The sequence below is a fragment of the Pan paniscus genome, chromosome X, assembly GCF_029289425.2.
Source record: "Pan paniscus chromosome X, NHGRI_mPanPan1-v2.0_pri, whole genome shotgun sequence".
Classification (NCBI taxonomy): domain Eukaryota; kingdom Metazoa; phylum Chordata; class Mammalia; order Primates; family Hominidae; genus Pan; species Pan paniscus.
This window is the reverse complement of record NC_073272.2, coordinates 135,755,118-135,773,527: the sequence shown is the minus strand read 5'-3', so window position 1 is coordinate 135,773,527 and position 18,410 is coordinate 135,755,118. Positions and strand designations below refer to the sequence as shown.

Genomic DNA, 18,410 nt, shown 5'->3' with positions numbered 1-18,410 from the left:
AAATTTTGTACAGACAGCGTCTTGCTATGTTATAGAGGCTGGTCTCAAACTCCTGGCCTCAAGCAATCCTCCCACCTCAGCCACCCAAAGATCTGGGACTATAAGCATTAGCCACCTCACCTGACCTTGTTCTGTCTTGTTTTTAAAACAATACATAAGAATTGAAAAATTTCAAGCCACATGGTGGAGTGTAGAGTCAAAAGTCAAAAGTTCCCACCTACCAATTGCCCAGCTTCTGAGATACCCACTGTTAGCAGTTTTATATCCAAAGACAGGAGACTATAGACCAACTTCTCTCTCTGGAATGGCCCCCTTCTTAATGGACTCTGGGATGGATTTCATTTTAGTAAATTCAGTGTATCTGACATGATCAATATAGACAGGGGAGCTCTGTTTTGTTTGTTTGTTTGTTATATGAGGTCTTACTCCGTCACCCAGTCTGGAGCGCAATGGTGTGATCATGGCTCACTGCAGCCTCAACCTCCTGGCCTCAAGTGATCCCCCTGCCTCAGCCTCTTGAATAGCTGGCACTACAGGCATGCATCACCATGTCCAGCTAATTTTTTATTTTTTGTAGAGACAGCGTCTTGCTTTGTTGCCCAGGCTGGTCTCAAACTCTTGACCTTAAGTGATCCTCCTGCCTCACCCTCCCAAAGTTCTGGGATTATAGGTGTAAGCCACTGCACACAGTCTCTGTTTTTGATGTTGCTGAGGGACAGGGCAAACTTCCACATAGGGCTGTTAAGGCAAGGTTTTGCTGTCACACGAAGGGAGATGTGACATGGGCTAAGTCTATATGATAAGTTCCCATTTTTTTCTGAGCACTTACTGGGTTTCATGACCCTGATTCTGGAAATATTTCCCTCAGGTGTTGAGAGAATGCTGTGAGAAGTGGCCCAGCCAGCTTTGCTCAGCGATCCCAGTCTCCATTCTGAGTGAGGGTGAAAGGTGCCTTCCTCTCATTCTTAGGACACATCCATTAGTGTCATTTACCTGTTGGGCTCTACCTGTGGCTTCAACACGTTTCTGCCCCCCATTTCACTCACATCCCTGCACCGTCACAGGCTGCCCTCTTATACTTAATTAGTCTGTTGCCAAGGATTGTGCGTTCTAATGCCTGTGTGTGTTATCTGGCATTAGAGCTGTGTGAGCTCAATGATTTCTACAGCAGTCTATTGGGGAAAAGGAACAAAGCTGCACTGGGAAGGAGGTGGAGTGGCCTGGTAGCCTTGCACTTTTACCAGTAAAGCTTTGCTAATCAGAGAATGCCCCCATGAGAGAAATCTGGGACAGTTCCCTGATCACTTGCCAAGATGAATAAGATGGCTGAATCAATCAATAAATTAGCAAGTATCTATTAGGCATTTATTGTGTGTTAATGAGGAAGCTCTTCAGGTCTCTGTGTATTTATGCAAGAGAGAAAATCCTCCCATTCCATTGACGGATTGGCCATTGCTAATATCCAGAGCTGACCAGCAGTCTCTGGTAACTCCTCCAGCATTCTGTTCTTCCATAAGTTCTTAAAGGTAGAAAGGTCATCAGATCAAGTGGGTACCAAGAATATGAAAAAAAACCAGAAAGATGACTTCTCTCCTTTCTGAACTCAGAATCCTTAACCAAGTATGCATTATGAGTTTTATAATAAAGGAAGTAAGTTCATACTGCAATATCCACCCCCCCAAAAAATTACCTAGTTTTTTCACTGCAACGTGTTCACAGTTTACTAATAACGTCAATTGATCTTGTGTGAAGTTTCCATGCGTGAAGTTGCCATGTATTTTACTTTTGATTTTTCTTATCAATTCAGAGGATGCTAAGGAAGAGCTGGCTTTTATGATGACCTGACAAACACAACTACAAAGCAGAATAAAAAAGAAAGATTGTTGCAGTTATGTCAAGGGAGTGCAACTTGGCCTGCAATGCAGAAATTCTGTACAGCTGATTTAATTGGTAGTTCATAAATGTCAAACATTTTACAGCTATTAAGCAGCCAATCTTAAGAAGTGATGGAAGACAGCATACTGAAATGTTCTGATAAATTTTCTCTTATCCAAAACAGACAATGCAAAACCTATTTTCAAAAGAATGGTCAGTAACGTATGCATTGTGCTGAAATTGCTAGCCTTGAGATTTCTCTAAGAGTTTGTAATAATTAATAGAGAAGATGGAGTTTTCAGGATTTATTATTTCAGAGAGAACCTTTTATTCTTCTGGTCTCCAATTTACCCATCATTACTGAAATCAGGCAAATAGGCATATGATGCTCAGTTAGTCTATAAAGAAGTGTTCTGAAGAAGGCTCATTTCTATAATAAGTAATAATGATGATAATGATAATGATAGTAGCTAACATTTGTGAAACCCTTCCTCCACATGTTCTGATTCACTTTATTCTCACAACGACCGTATGAGGTAATGCTATTATTATTCCCATAATACAGATGATGGAACTCAGCCTCAGGGAAATAACATTTCCCATGGTCACAAAAACTCACTCAGTATTTATGTCCACTAAAAGATCACTGATGAAAGGATAGAGCTGTCCTTGACTTCATCCTCTATCCTCTACAGCAAGATCCTCAAATATTCTGAATTCCTCTAATATTCCATTAGGAAGCACATTTCAGATACAAAAACTTACCTATATCTTTTTTCCATTTCCATTTGTAGACACGGCTTTTTGAAGAAGATATTTGCTAAGTTTCCTGCCAGTTGTTGCAAGTTAGACATACCTGTACTTGCTCAAAACTTATCTCCATGTCTAATCTAAGTGATATCTGCCCCTCCCTTGATCTATATTTGGTGAAGTCCCTGCTCATCCTGTCTCCTTCGTTTGGAGCCTAGCTCTTCTCAGCTTTCATCTTTCCAGTCCGAAGAGGAGTCTTCATTTTAAACCTCTCCTCCTGCTTGCGACAGACCCTCTACTCCATTTCAAAGACCTCTTCATGGGCCTTTTTTGACTATATGTTCTTCCTGATGTGCATCGAACAGATCAACAATAGCCAGCATTCCAGGAGGAGCTGGACCACGAGTCTGAACAGAACCGAAGCTACTTTCCATGTTGTTGTTGTTTCCAATTTCCCTGCCAAGTGTTTCGTGGACCTTTTTGACCAAAACAAACACTTCACTCCCCCGTCCCAGATTATGACCACCCCTTTTTCTCTTCACTGCAAAGAGGCAGCAGGCTGGCCGCTAGCCTGTGCCATGACCAACCGAAACAACATATTTCATGAAGGCAAGGACCTAATTACAGCATATGTGAAATAATCACTGGGTACTTTGATCTTCTTCTGACAACTCTGGCCAACTGGCCGCACATACAGAATTAAACGGAAGGAAAATCAGAACTAAATGTGCCAGCTATTAATAAACTCAGTTCCTACTTCCTACCTGTATGGTACATAGGAAATTGTAGCCATTTCTTGTCCTTCTCTCTGTTCCAACTAATGCAAAAGAAAAGTACATAGTCACTGAAATCTTTAAACAAATGTCATAACTGAGTACAGGGCTTATTGTTAACAACAATTATATAATTATGCTTCACATTTATGTAACTCATTGCCATCTGCAAACTACCCTCAAAAACATCAATGCATTTACTCCTCACACCAACCCTGTAGGGTGGGCAATACAGGGATTGTTGCCCTCTTTGTTACATGAGGAATCTGAGTCACAGAGAAGTTAAATGGTCTGCCCAGTATCACACAGTTGACAAGTCACAGAACTAGGAGCAGAATCTAAGGCTTCTGGATCTAGATATTAACATGCAATTGACAATTGTAAACACTATCAAACATTTACTATGTTCTAAGCCCAGTGTTAAACACTTAACATAGATGATCTCATTTTATCCTTCCAACAGTCCTCATCTTACAGATGAGGAAACTCCAGCACAGAGAAGTTAATTAAGTTGCCCAAGGTCTCATAGTCAGGAAGTGGAAAAGCAGGGGTTCCAACCCAGGCAGCTTGACCACATTATCACCAAAAGGATTTTACACCTGTTACTGAAAGGAATTTTAGTTATATCATGCTATAATGTGTATATATCAAAATTTCTGACTCAGCTATTTACAGAAAATATTTTTAATGATAGTGGATAATTTGGAATGCACTATGCACTATAGGTTTTTGTTTGTTTGTTTTTTGAGACAGAGCCTTGCTCTATCACCTAGGCTGGAGTGCAGTGGTGCAGTCATAGTGTAGTGCAGCCTTGAAATCTGGGCTCATGTGATCCCCCCACCTCAGCCTCCTCAGTAGCTGGGACTACAGGAATGCACCACCGTGCCTGGCTAATATTTTTAAATTATTTTTTGTAGAGATGGAGTCTCCCCATGTTGCTCAGACTGGTCTTGAACTCCTGGCCTCAAGCAATCCTCCCACCTCAGCCTCCCAAATCTCTGGGATTACAGGTGTGAGTCACTGCTTCTGGCCCCTGTACTGTGGGCTTGATTGTATTCTGTATCATCAAATACTTACCTCACACTTAAATACCTGGAAAGCTGTGTGCTTGCTACTCATTTTAGAGTGTGCTATTGTAAAGCTTTGAGGCAATGGAACAAGAACTGAGAATTGGGGCAAGGATGATGGGAGATAGTTTTATCACACTCTGGCTTCAAATCTGGACAAATAGAGGGTGGATTTATTGTGTGAATGCCAGTCTTGCAAATAATTGTGTCACTCTTGGAAGAGCTAGGTTTTTTTTGCAAGACATCTATAACGAGGAAATTCACTTACCATTTACAATCCCTGTAGACCAGAAAATGTGCCTCAAAAAGCTGCCACATGGATAGTTCAAAAAAGCAGGGGATGGTTTTCTTGATGGCTTTTTGTACCAATCCCAAAGGAAGTAATGTAATTTGACCCCCAATTGCCACAACAAAGCTTCGCCTGATAATACATACTTGGGTGGAAGAGCTATTGACTTACATCTAATCAGGCATAGGATAGGTCACAAGTAGATTCATTTTGAAAAATTACTTACAATAGCTCGATCCATGACCATCTCTTCCTCTGAAATGTCCCTGTATCAAAAGCATTACAAAATTATAGGAAAATGAAATATAGTACCAAGTATACAGGGCATGAGATCAGGAGAAAGGCAACTCTGAGGCAGAACAGTAGACTTCTCCCAGCCTGGAATTCAAATAATGCTAAGGCTCCAGAGGAATGCTTCCAATGGGCTTGCTCATTATATGCATACCAAAATGGTGGCAAGCCTTTGATTTATTAACCTTGCATCCTGGAATCTATTCCATAATGGTACCAGCAAAAGTGCATAAAAATAGACATACAAGTGGAAATTACTCAAGTGTCCATCACTAGATAATTGGAGGAAAACATCATGGCATATCATATAAAAGAATCCTGTACAATTATTAAAACAAATGAGCTATATCTGCATGTATTGGCCTGAAAAGGCATACATGATGTATTACAAAGCATGAAAAGAAAGTTGTCAAACAGTATGTAGAGGAGAATCTTATTCTCTTAGTAAATGTGTGAAAACAAATCTAGAAAAATCAATAAAATAAGCTGTTAACAGGAGTTCTTGAAGGGGTGGGGGAAGGCAAGTATTCAGAGATTTTTACCGTCCATGTTATATATATATATATTTCTGTAAAGCTCTAAGATTTTACAGTGGTCACATATTACTTGTGTAATAAGGAAAAATAATAGACAAAGTTTTTAAAAAGAATGTTTTATACCCCCAGACATCTCTAGTTTTGGTTTAGTGGGTTAAATGTTGTGAATGTTTGTGTCCTCCCAAAATTCAACGTTGAAGTCCAATCCCCAGTGTGATTATATTAGGAAGCGGGGCCTTTGAGGGGTAATTAGATCATGAAGGTGGAACTCTCATGAATGGAATCGGTGCCTGGGGTGTTATATGTGTGTCTCTGTGTGTGTGTGTGTGTGTGTGTGTACACATATGTTTTCATCCACAGTTCTTGGCTCATAACTCCCATAGCCCTTGTTACAGTCTTTTGTTATAATGTTAGGTGTGCTAGGCCTCAGAAGCTGGCTTCAGCAAACAGAATCTCTCTGATCTTCTCCCACCCTCCTTTCACCTGCCCCAAGGCGGAACTCTAATCTTTCTTCACCTTTCTGATTGTGAGTCTTAAGACCCTCTCCAGAAAGAGTCTTGCCTCATATGAGACTTGGGAAAGGAATGCTGATATAATGATGTTTCCATAAAATCCCAAGAAGACTGGGTTTGGAGAGCTTCCCAAGAGCTGAATACATGGAGGTTCCTGGAGGGTGGTGCACCCAGGGAGATCATAGAAGCTCTATTCCCCTTGTCCCTTACCTCGCCTTACACATCTCTTCATTCGTATCTTCTGCAGTATCCTTTGTAATAAACCAATGCACATAAGTATTTACCTGAGTTCTTTGAGCCGCTCTAGCAAATTAATCAAGCTCAAAGAGTGGGTCACGGGAACCCCAAGTTGAAGTCAGTTAGTCAGAAGTTCTGGAGGCCTGGACTTTTGACTAGTGTCTGGGGTGAGGGGCAGTCTTGGGGACCTGTGAGATCTGAAGCTATTTTTGAGAGGATAACACCAGAATAGAATTGAAGTAGAGAACAACCAGCTGGTGTCAGCTGCTTGGTGTGTTGGGGGAAAATCCCCACACGTTTGGTCGTAGAAGTCTTCTATATTGATTGTTGTGTTGGTATGACAACAGAGGAAAAAAAAAAGTTTGAATTTTTTTGAAACAGTACCCTTATAAGAAGAGACAGGAGAGCTTTCTGTCTCTCTGCTTTCTGCCACTTGAGGGCACAGCAAGAAGAGGGCCATCACCAGACACTGAACCTGCCAACACCTTGATCTTGGACTTCCCAGCCTCCAGAACTGTGAGCAATAAATTTCTGTGGCTTAAGCCACCTAGTCTATAGCATTTTTGTTATAGTAACTCAAAACTGACTAAGACAATAACCTACCGTAGATTTACCTCCATTCATTTATATGAATTTTCTTGAACCTATTAATACATATATGAATTAATACTTGATTAACAATTAATACTTGGATATGTAAGAGAAACCAAAGTCCCAGTGTACAGAAGACAGGCAGTAGCATTTTATGTTTTAAAAATCAGTTTGCCATGGCTTAACAGAGCCATGCCTATTTTTCAAAGAGCTTCTGCGGGGTGTCCCTTTACAGAGGACTAGTATATGTGCAGCGAAAGAATACAGGAAATACTTCTCAGGTGAGCAATTGCCTTTGCCATAGTTTACATGATACTACTCAGTGCCTGCCCATTTCACTGCAATCACCTTTCGAAATTTGTGCCCCAAGCAAATCTTGGATTAGTCAACATTCTTGCTTTAGACATTTCAAGTTCACTTTGGAATTTCTCTTTTCTGAAAGTGAATCATTCCAAAATAAAAGGCCTTATAAATCCTCGTGCATTGTCCATACATAGCACTTCAAAGCATAATTTTTGTATAAATCACAGATTCATAGAAACTTAGAGATGAAAAGGGCATTAGAGGTAACTCAGTCTAACTGCATGACTTCCCCTATTGATTTTCTTTTGTTTTGTTCTCCCATTGGCTTTGTGCCCTACAATAGTAATACAATTTTTTCCCTCATGCCAAAAAGAACCTACTCAGGAAGGAAGATGCAACTAAAAATGTGGCAGCCCTAAATCTCAGACATAAACATAGGACATCCCCTCCAGATAGGAACAAACCCAAAATGCCCTCAAATTGCCCTTTGACCCACAGTAAATGTCATTCACATACCTGCTTTTAATTTGGGTTTCCAGAGTAGCAAGAGAAAATTCACTGTTCTGAAATATAGAATTCAACTGTACAAGACAAAAAAAATCAGTTTTAGTATTCTGCTCCTCTAGTTTAACTCAGCAAAATCACCTGGGATGGTGTGATCATTAAGCTGCACTCATTATTTCAGCTGGCTCAACATTTCCATCTGCTCCATTAAGTTTTTCCATTTACGTTTTACCTGCTGTTATGGGCTGAATTGTGTCTTTCCAAAACTCAAATGTTGAAGCCCTAACCCCGAATGTGGTTATATTCAGAGATAAGGCCTTTGGGGATGTAAGGTTAAATAAGATCATAAAAGTGGAGCCCTACTCCAACAGGACCAGTGTCCTTATAAGAAGAAAAAGAGAGACCAGGGATGCGTATGCACAGAGGAAAGACCATGTGAGGACACAGTTAAGAAGATGGCCATCTGCAAACCAAGGAGAGAGGCCTCACCAGAAACCAACTCTGCCAGCACTTTAATCTTAGACTTCCAGATTCCAGAACTGTGAGAAAATAAACATCTGTTGTTTAAGCCATCCAGTCTGTGGCATTTTGTTATGGTAGCCTGAGTAGACTAATACACCCTCCCATTTTCAAGGATTTATAACCAAGCCATAGACACTTGAAAATAAGTGCTGACAGGGAAAGAAGGGAAACAGATATGATTATTTACTGTTGGGAGATGGTGCAAGTTGGTGTCACCTATCTGGGAGGCCATTTAGTGACAGCTATTTAAATGCGAAAGGTTCACATCTTTTCATCTACTGATCCCAATTCTAGGAATTTATCCTATAAAAATACTTAAGTGCCTTAAAATTTACTTCTAGGGAATTGTTTTCAGCATTGTTTCTTTCTTAAACTTTTTTTTTTTTTTTTAAAGAAAACAAGATCTCGCCATGTTGCCCAGGCTAGTCTCAAACTCCTTGGCTCACGCAATCCTTTTGCCTCAACCTCTCAAAGTGCTAGGATTACAGGCATGAGCCACAGTGCCCAGCCAAGCATTGTTTCTAAATAGAGAAGAAGATAGAAACAACTTAAAAGTCCACCAAAGGATTTAAAAAAAAAACTATACTACAACCATGTAGTGAAACCCTATGCATCTGTTAAAGTGTATGATTTATATTTACCAGCATGAATATGTGCAAAGATACATGGTTAAGTGCAGAGGAGGGGGAGCAAGTTGAAAAATAGCATAACTAGTACAACTACAATTATTTTGTAAAAGAACACACATGCATCAATGTTATAATATGCACAGAAAAAATATCTAAAAGAATGTACCTTAAACTATTAAGAGGAGTTAATGCACAGAACAGTATTAGAGAGGACATTTACTTTCTGGGTTTTCGATGTCAATGTCTGATTTTGTTACAAAGAGTATGTATTAGTCATATCAAGAAAAAATTAAGGATAAGTAAAACATTCATTGTGTTGGAAAAAGAAATAAAATGCAGAAAACAATAATACTTAAATACCATTGTATTTAAGTATACATTTTGTTATCACTGCTCTCCCACTTTTCCCAAATAGGAAAATTTGGCAAAGACTCAGAATTTGTGTCTCTAAAGGGAAATGTACAGATCTCAACAAATGAAAATAATAACGTTCCATAAAAGCTTTCAACATTGGCACTATGAAAGAGAGATTGCATACATTCTCATGATGTTGCTTACAGAGTAGACAGATTTGCAGCAAAAAAAAAAAAAACTACTTAGCTGTGAAATTTATTATTGGTAGAAAAAAGTAAAGCCTAGTTTTAATATATTCTGTCATATATATAAATGTATATATTCACATATATTTATATATGCCATAAATATGCAAAAGATTATTTTACCGAATTTTCCGTAAATTCATTTATAACACTGGTAATAGGGATCCTTGGCTCTTCAACAAAGACAGAGAAGCTCATTTCAACATTGTAGAAGGAAACTGTAATTAAAAATAAGGAGGTTAATTTTATTCATTTAGTTCAAGAAATTTGACTTCTGTAAATTTGGTGAAAAGTGTTCTCTGTTTTAAAGTAAACCAAATAATAACATCTCATGCCTAAACTTAGCTTAATTTAACTCCAAGGTCAAGAACCAACACTTTCGGCTCCATATCAAAAAGCAGAACAGGACGTTACCATCCCAATTTTGCTTTATCTGGGCACTTCCTTGATTTCTAGTTGACAGACACTCCACAAAGCCCACCAATTCTCCACTCTCATTGGCCAACAGACTTTCAGTCCACTCAATGGCCAAACTGAACATTATCTCAGAAGATCATTTTCCCTGAGAAAGTAACTGTTTTTTTCTTCCTGTGCCTTGTTTTCTGCTTTAGGTTTTTCTCTCCTTTTTTCCCTTTTGCTCTTGTGTATCCTATCAAATTTCTATTGTAGAATGTTAAAAGTTGCAGGAATATTCCAAATTTGAACAATATGGAAGCCAAATATTCCCTGGCCTTGGACAAGCACTCCTAGTCAGCTGCAGGTAGGGATTGGAGAAGGCTGAGACCTGCATAAAAGGAATCCAAAAGGCAAGATAAGATATATTCTGGTGTTTTTTTTCTGGTGTTTTCTGGTGTGTGGTCGGCATGCTCAGACCTAAGGCCATATGATTCTCTTACTGGGAAGGGATGAGGTTCCTAGTCCATGTGCACATTGGCAGAATCAGAGTCAGACAGTCAAGAACAAAACAGGTGGAAAGTAGGCTTAGAAATTGTCATGCTGAGTGAAAATATACATTTACATTATATTTCAATAAGGCAAAGACAAGAAAGATGGCTAGAGAATTTTGTATTTGGACAAGGTACTCACTGTACCCACTGTCTGAAGGAGATAAGAAACACCTGCACCCTTCTTCATTCTTTTCTGCCTTCCAAGAACGGGCCACTTTGGAGAACACATGACCCATAGTGCATGAATTCTGTTGGGGCTACACCACATGCATTATGGAGCAGTACCTGTGGATTTGGTGGCAGTAGGCGAAGTCGATGCTTCCGTAGATAGAAAGGAAGGTGTGGAGTCCAGCCAAGTTGTTTCAAAAAAGGACGATATTGGTGAAGACACAGTTGCTGTAAAAGGATATGTCACCCCAGTGGATATGAGTGGAAATGAGGCTCCAGGAACAGTGGATGTAGTAGTCATTATATTTAGAAGGAAGTCCAGTGTGGGCTTAGGAATAATTAAAGTAGAGGGTGATGATGCAGTTGGAATTCTGTTCCATGAAGATGTTATTGTAGAGCTAGGCAGAAGCATGGCACCAACAGATAGAGTGTGGTCAGTTGTAGAAGGTGACATAGTCTTTCTGCTGAAGGATGAAGGATGAGACACAGTCCTGGGGTTGGCAGTTATTGTGGTTCTGGAGGATGCCTCAGGGTGTGTGGAAATGTACACAATGTCATCTGTGACATTTATAGACATAGGGAGAGAAGTTGGGAAGCCAGTAGTGATACCACCCAGTGTAGGTGTAGGAATGGTTTGGGTGAGTATGGTGCTCATAGTAGCAGAGGGTAGTGTTGTCAAGTTAGTGAATGGGTGCGCTGATATCATGTCAGATGTCAGAAATGTTGATTTTGACACCTCTACTGTAGAGGAAGTCATAACATGAGGGGCATTAGATACAGTTGCCGGAGGGGAGCCAGAAGGGAGACTAGATAAGAGCCATGTCAGAATGGCTGACTTTGAAATTACAGATCCTGAAGTGGCACCAGAAAGAATTGATGGGAGTGTGGTCCCAGGAGTTACAGATGTGGTCATTTTCTCAAATGTGTGCTTAAAGTCAGCCAATGTGGAAGTGATAGCTCTTAAAGATGTTGATAATGAAGGGTTCTCAGAAAGCCCATGGTTAGGAAGAATTCCTGACATAGGAATTGATGACATTGCCATGACATCTTTAGATACTAGACCAGTCTGAGAGGCTGTGAATGTTGACAAAGGCCCAGGAACAAGGTGTAGAGTCTCTGTTTCCATCTCATTGGATGTAGGTATATTAATAGTGGTGGAAATTGGAAACTGAGAACCTTCAGCTGTGGGTATGTTCCAGGAAGTCATAAGCAGAGGTTGGGTATTACTAGATGTCATTCTTGTTCCCAGAACTGGAAATTCAACCATTTGGGATGTGGGAGGAGGAGAGGTCTTTGGAGTAGAGATCTCAGCTTCAGTACTATGAGGTGAATAAACAAATGATGTCAAAGAGGGTAGAGTTGCACTGGATGGGGTCCATGGAGGGTATGAAACAGGGGTATTCAAAGATGTGGCATAGTTTGTTAAGGAAGTCTTTTCTAACAAGGAAGTCATCTTTCTAGTATTAGAAGAAAGGCAATTGGTGGTTGTTTTAACATTTTTTGTGGGTCCAGAAGCACTCTTAAAGCTAGTCAGAGATGGGGAAACCTGAATATTGAAGGAAGTATGGAGACTATCTGCATGAGTAGGTGAAAGCATATTTTCAGGAACAGTGATTCTGGAATAAGTATCTGTGAGAGCTATCCCTGTACCACTGTTCACAGTAGATAGGGACCTGTTAGTAATCCCAGATAATATGCCCAAAGTTGTAGCCTCATCTGCTTGTGATGACTGTTGAGTTGCTGATAGAAATGGTGAAAATGTGGTCTTTGGAATGGAGGAAATAGCTCCAGTGTTCTTAGAACTGAGTGGAGAGAAGGCAGTGGTGCCTACAAATGGAGTCACTATCCCAGCCATAATGGTGGTGGGAACGGTTTTTACAAAGGGCAAAGTTGGCTCTGTTGGAGAGAGAAAAGTTGTAGGTGTGATCCTGGAAGGTGCCTCTATCATTTCTGTAGTGAAAGCAGAGGAAACCATTTTGTTTTTTGAAGTAGACCCAGCATATATCACAGGTGTGACATCCAATGTAGATGTTTGCATGGTCATACTAGTCCTGGGGGTAACTGAAGACAATAAAGTAGAGAATAACCCAACTCTTGTGGAAGTGTCAGAAGAGACTGTTGCAGGTGTGAAAGCAGAGTTATTAACTGGTATTGAGGACATCTCAGACATAGGCCCAGAAGTGGCTGTACAGGGACTTTTCAAACAACCTGGATGCATTGTTTTAGAAGATTTAGTTATCACTATTGGGGGAGTGTCAGAAACTTTTTTGGAGGTGAAGGCAGTTACATTAACTGGCAATGAGGACATCTGGTAAATAGGAGTGGACGTTGCCATAGAGGATTCTCTAGGAAGCATTGTAGGTACATTTGGAACAGAAAAGGCTGTAGTGATCCTGTCGGAGAGAACTGTAAAACCGTCATTATATAGTCCAGCTGTGGAAAGAGACAAGGACTCAGGGAAAGTCTGTGTGCTTTCAGAAATGAAAGAGGCAACTGAAGTCACCTCAGGTTGTGTCCTAAGTGAATGCAAGTGTGAAAAAGTTGTATTGATGTCCATAGGATTTGATATTCTTGTTGAGCTGGAAGTTGTGGTATCTACAAATGAAGTATCCTGGCCATATGAGACAGAGTGAGTCACATAGGTGGAGTTTACTATCATTTCCACGGTCCTGGGAGTATATGCTGGAAGGGCACTCGTGCTTTCCTTTTCAGGAGACAAAAAAGTGGTGATTGTCAGAGCTTGTGAGGGGAGAGCTGTTTTCCCAAGACTGGTAGACATTTCTGGAATGTGAACACCTACTGTGTTACTTGAGGTCAAGGTTGGTGTAATCTGTGTGCTTCCAGACGTGGGAGATGAAGCCAAATTTCCATCAGAGGGAGTCCCAAGTGGAATCTCTGAAGGCGAATGTGTTTGGTGACTGGAAATTTTTGTGGTCTCAGGAAATCCTGTATCTGTCATTTCCAAAGATGGAGTACCCCGGGAGTATGAAATAAAAGAATTCTTTGATGGGGACATTTCTGTCACCTCCATAGTTCTAGGGGTTTTTCCCAGGGATATGGTCATCTGGTCTTTGTCGGAAGATAAGACAGAGGTGCTAGTCACCAATTGGATGGACACTGGTGTGTGTACACGATATGTGGCAGACGAAGAAATGTGACTGTTTACTGAAGTAGTCAACTTATTGGCAGAGATGTGTGAGGGTGTGGTCTCATCAACAACAGAGGTCTCTGTGGTGCCAGTAGCCAAGCTGGCAACATCTCCACCACCACTGAAAGTATATGGGAAGCTGAGAGCATAGGTAGAAGTCTCCTCTACTTGAGATATGGGTTGAGTTGCTTCTGATGTAGACGTAGTTGAGATCACATGAGTGGAGGACGCAGGAGGAATGTTGTCAGGGGGAGGTTTTGAGCAGACAAGAGTGTGTGTAGATGGGGTTACTGTATCAACTGAGGTAGAGAAAAGGGTGGTCTCAGCCTTAGCTGTCACAGGAGTGGAGAGTCTCAGTGAATGAAATGGTGTTTCTGTCAGAGAAGGAACTGCCACGGATGTCTTCCTGACAGAGATTACCGTGGCCTCTGAAGTGGTACGAATCAAGTCTCCATGGGTAGGCACAATAACAATGGTTGTGGAAGCAGTCTGATCCAAAGGTGGTACCAATGCTGTGGTCATTGTAGTTGAGGATAGATTTGAGACATCTGAGAGCACAGATGTAGAAAAAGCCCTGGCCAGTGTAGAAGGCTCAGACATGGTAACCTCAGTCTCCTCAGCCACCACAGAACTGCCATTAACTGGCAATGAGAACATATGAGTAACAGGCATAGGGGTTGCTGAGGAATGAGCAGCTGTAGGCTGTGGAGGTAAGATGCCATCAGACAAGGACGTAGCTGTCCTGTCTGTAGGGGTAGTGGAGAAACTGGTTTCTGATATCCTTGTGGTAGAAGCACCCAGGGGTTCACCGAATATATGTGTGCTCCCAGAAGTGGGAGATCCAGCTGAAATTCCCTCAGATGTCTCTGAAGTCCAATGTGCTACATAGGTGTGGTTAAAATTAAACATTTCTGTTATTTCATTGTATGAACTCCTAGGTGTGGTTTTCACCAATTTTGTCAAAAGCCAACTTTCTCTCACCTCAGTTGTTGCAGTTTTATTATCCAATGGGGTACTTAGCTTTTCTATATCAGGAAAAGAGGAAACAGTGACAGAAGCTGTCACCATTTGTGCTGATTCATCTGTCACTTCCAGCATTGTTGAAAATGGAGAAACCTCAGCCACTGCTGCTATAGTTGATTTTCCCATAAGATAATGGGAAGTTGCTTCTTTTCTTGTCACAGTGGCATTTAATCTTTGTGTTGTTGCTGACTTTGGTACAGGGGTTGTTGTATCTCCAAATACAATTGCACCATTTATTTCTGTTTGTGTGGTCTCAGAAGCACTTTCCTCAGTAGAAAAATTTGGCTGAATGCAAGCAAGAGTAGATATTATATCTACTGATGGAACAACAGTCTCCCTTGGTGTCAAAGGAAGTTCATTTGCAGGTTTTGTAGACATAGGTATTGTTTTTAGTAGTAAAGTGGTAAGTTTAAATTCAGGCATATTGGTTATGGATGTGGTTCCAGAAACTATGGAGAAATTAGCAAACCATGGTGATGTCAATTTGGATACAGCTGTTGTATATCTGGCTGTAGTAGCATCATTGGTAGTGGTACCTTTGCCCTCTGGAGATGCTTTCAGTGGGGTGATATTGGTAGTTGCGGATAAATATTCTGTATGAGTAGTATTCTTATGAAATGCTGATGTAAAATTTTCATTAGGCACAAATGTGAGTATGGTGGTTGTGTTCATAGATGCCAGCAGGGCCTGGTCTGGCCTGGAAGTCCAAATGGTCTCATTGCTGGAGAACAGATGGGCAGCTTCATCAGTTGTGGATGTGGGACCTGACTCAGGTGCCTTGGATGTGGAAGCTGATCTAGTGGACATCAAAGTAAGCACGTGTCCATCAGCTGTAGGTGTATTCTGGGTGTAAACTCGTCCTGTGATTGTGGAGGAAAGCATAGTTTCAGCCACTGTAGATGCAAGTGTGATTTCAGGAGTTAAGGCTGTACGTGTAGCTTCAGCATCAATAACTGTCTGTACACTCTCAGTCCCAGTAAATGAAAAGGATGTTAAGAAAGAAAAAGTCTTAGAGGAGGTCTCTTTAGACATGGAAGTAGACATGGCATCTTCCACTTTGGGTAAAGAGACATCCTGAAAATTTGTAGATGTCAATTCTGTTTCAGCTGTCCTTGGGGCAGGTGTGGTCTCAATAAGCCTAGTTGGGAGAGTCAATGAATGGACTGTAAATGCTATTTTCATATCAGTTGTTGCCAATGGAAATGCTGTCTGGTTTCTAGGAAATACAGAATCTACTGGAGCAGCTGTGGAGATGAGCACAGGCTCAGGTGGGAATGCTGATGCAGTCCCAACATGAGTAGATGCAGGTGAAGTCTTTTCCACTGTAAACCAAGGTACAGTTTCGGCAGCTGTAGATTCAATGAACTCCTGGCCAGCTGTGGAGATAGGGAGTGCCCCAGTATTTGTGGATTTTTGTTTGAGACAAGGTGTTGTAGACATAGATGTTGACTCAATAGTTGAAAATAAAGATGTTGTCTTCGTAACAGCCGACTGAGATTTAATTGCTGAAGTTGTAGATACAACTGAATTCTTGGTAAATCTGGATGTGGATAGGAAATTAGAAGGTGTAGGTGGTTGAAAGATTTCAGTAGCCATGGCTTCAACCATTTTTGTTGTCTTTGTGCTTTCTGAAGATGGAGATTTCGTTTTTTTCATGGAGTTGGTAGTATTGTCTATGGATATACTCTGGGTAGGCAGAGAGATGGCTGATGAAGTTGATAAAACATCCACTGCAAATGTAGCTGTCTCATCTACCAGTGTCTTTAAGATTTTTTGTGCAGTCATTGTTTCCAGAGGTGGAGATGTTGTATTGGAATATGGTATGGTTGTGTAATCAGTTGCAAATATAGGTATGCTTTGAGACAATAGTGTAGAGGAATGTGCAGTCTTTTGTGGTTTTACTCCAGTAATTTGGGATGGAGTGGTCATATCTATCTGTTGTGAAACAGTTGTACTTTTTTCTTGAATTGTCATATTTTCAGGAACAACTAAAAAAATCAGAAAGAATGTGTTATTTTGGATCCAGCTTTGGAAATTAGAGACAACTAGAAAGAGCTCTATAATTTCTTTTCATTTTGTAAGAAAGTATCATAGATATAATCAAATCACTTGATCACTTGATTTTCCTTAAGATAATTTTCTACTCTCTAAGACCTCTATATGGCACTCATAACACTCTGGTTAAGTAACTGGTAGGAAGACATCCATTTCGTAGTATCTTCATAAAATATATAAACATTCCTGAAAGAGGGATGCATGCCACAGTAGTGCATTGATTAAGAAGATTCGCTTTGGGAAAGGATCCAATTCCTTGAAAAATACAGCTATAAAAACTCAGTTAAGAAGAAACAGATAACTTGAATAGTCCTATATCTATTAAAGAAATTGAATTGTGTAGTTTAAAATATTCCAAAAAGAAAAAATCAACCTTAGATTCAAATGGATTAGTTTTAAATGCTGGCTCCATCTCTTTCACACCCATTACATAACCTTGGACTAGTTGCTTAACCTCTCTGTGCTTCAGTTTCCTCCTCTATAATATGAGGATTATAATAACACCTATCCTATAAAATCGTTATGAGATTGAGTTAATGTGCATAAAACACTTAGCATAGCTTCTTATACAGAGTAAGTGCTCAAAAAACAGTTGGCTTTCACTTGGTCAAACTTCTATCAGTCATTTAAACACTAGATTGAAAATGTTTTAATCTGGAACTCCCAAATTAACATTTATTTAGTAGAAGTAATGAGTTTAAAATACTCTTTTCATTGCTTTCCATTACACATCACACTCCTGCGTTTTCTCCTACTTCTCTGTCCACTCATTTTTAGACTCATCCTATTTTACCTGACCAAGGCTTTGTCCCAGGACCTCTTCACATTTGGCTGTATAGTTTCTCTACACCTAGGATTTCAATTTACACCTATACACAGACAAATCTCAGAGTTATATCTCTTGACCAGATCTCTATTTTGAGCTCCACATTTATATAACCAATTGTTTACTTGATATCGTTTCTTGGATATCTCATTAACACCTCAAACTCAACATTCTCCAACTTGAACTCATTAGCTTCTCTCCAAACTGGGTCCTCTTCTGGTATTCCTTTAGTGACTGGCCCTACACTATCATACATTAAATTATGCAAGCTCCAACTCTCTGTCTCTCCCTCTGTCTCCTTCATTCTCTCTCTCACCTGCCATAGCCAATCCATAATCTTGTCCTATTGATCGTAGCTCCTAAATATCTCTTGGCTCACCCCAGTTTATCTCTATCTCCATCACTTACCACCCTAACCAGTCACCATCATCTTTCACTTGGACTACTGCAGTAGCCTCCCAACTGAACTAGTCTGCCACTACTCTTGGACCCCCTCTAATCTGTTCCATAATACAACCAAAATGATCTTTTTAAGTGCCAATCTGATCCCCTTCCTCTCTCTCTCTCTCTCACACACACACACACACACACTGAGCTCTCTTTAGTTGCTTTCTATTGCTCATAGGATAAAAAGAAAATTTTTTCTTAATAAAGCATATAAAGCTATGCATGATTTGGTCCCTCTCTAGCTCTTCAGTCTCAATTTGTGCTAAGTCCCCTCTGTTTTTTTTTTAGTCTTCCTCTTTTTAGTTCTCTAATACTTGG

General features: G+C 40.3%; 1 protein-coding gene across 1 annotated transcript in view; it reads right to left on the bottom strand.

Moving 5' to 3' along the window:
* Window positions 1-18,410, bottom strand: part of ADGRG4 (adhesion G protein-coupled receptor G4) — a 121,807-nt gene that overhangs the window by 61,691 nt on the left and 41,706 nt on the right. Inside the window, exons 6-11 of the mRNA XM_034950088.3 lie at window positions 10,711-16,752; window positions 9,602-9,696; window positions 7,741-7,805; window positions 4,981-5,020; window positions 3,390-3,442; window positions 1,691-1,854 (exon numbers count right to left, since the gene is read on the bottom strand). Coding sequence (XP_034805979.1) covers window positions 1,691-1,854; window positions 3,390-3,442; window positions 4,981-5,020; window positions 7,741-7,805; window positions 9,602-9,696; window positions 10,711-16,752 — 6,459 coding nt within the window. The remainder of the gene's footprint in view (window positions 1-1,690; window positions 1,855-3,389; window positions 3,443-4,980; window positions 5,021-7,740; window positions 7,806-9,601; window positions 9,697-10,710; window positions 16,753-18,410) is intronic.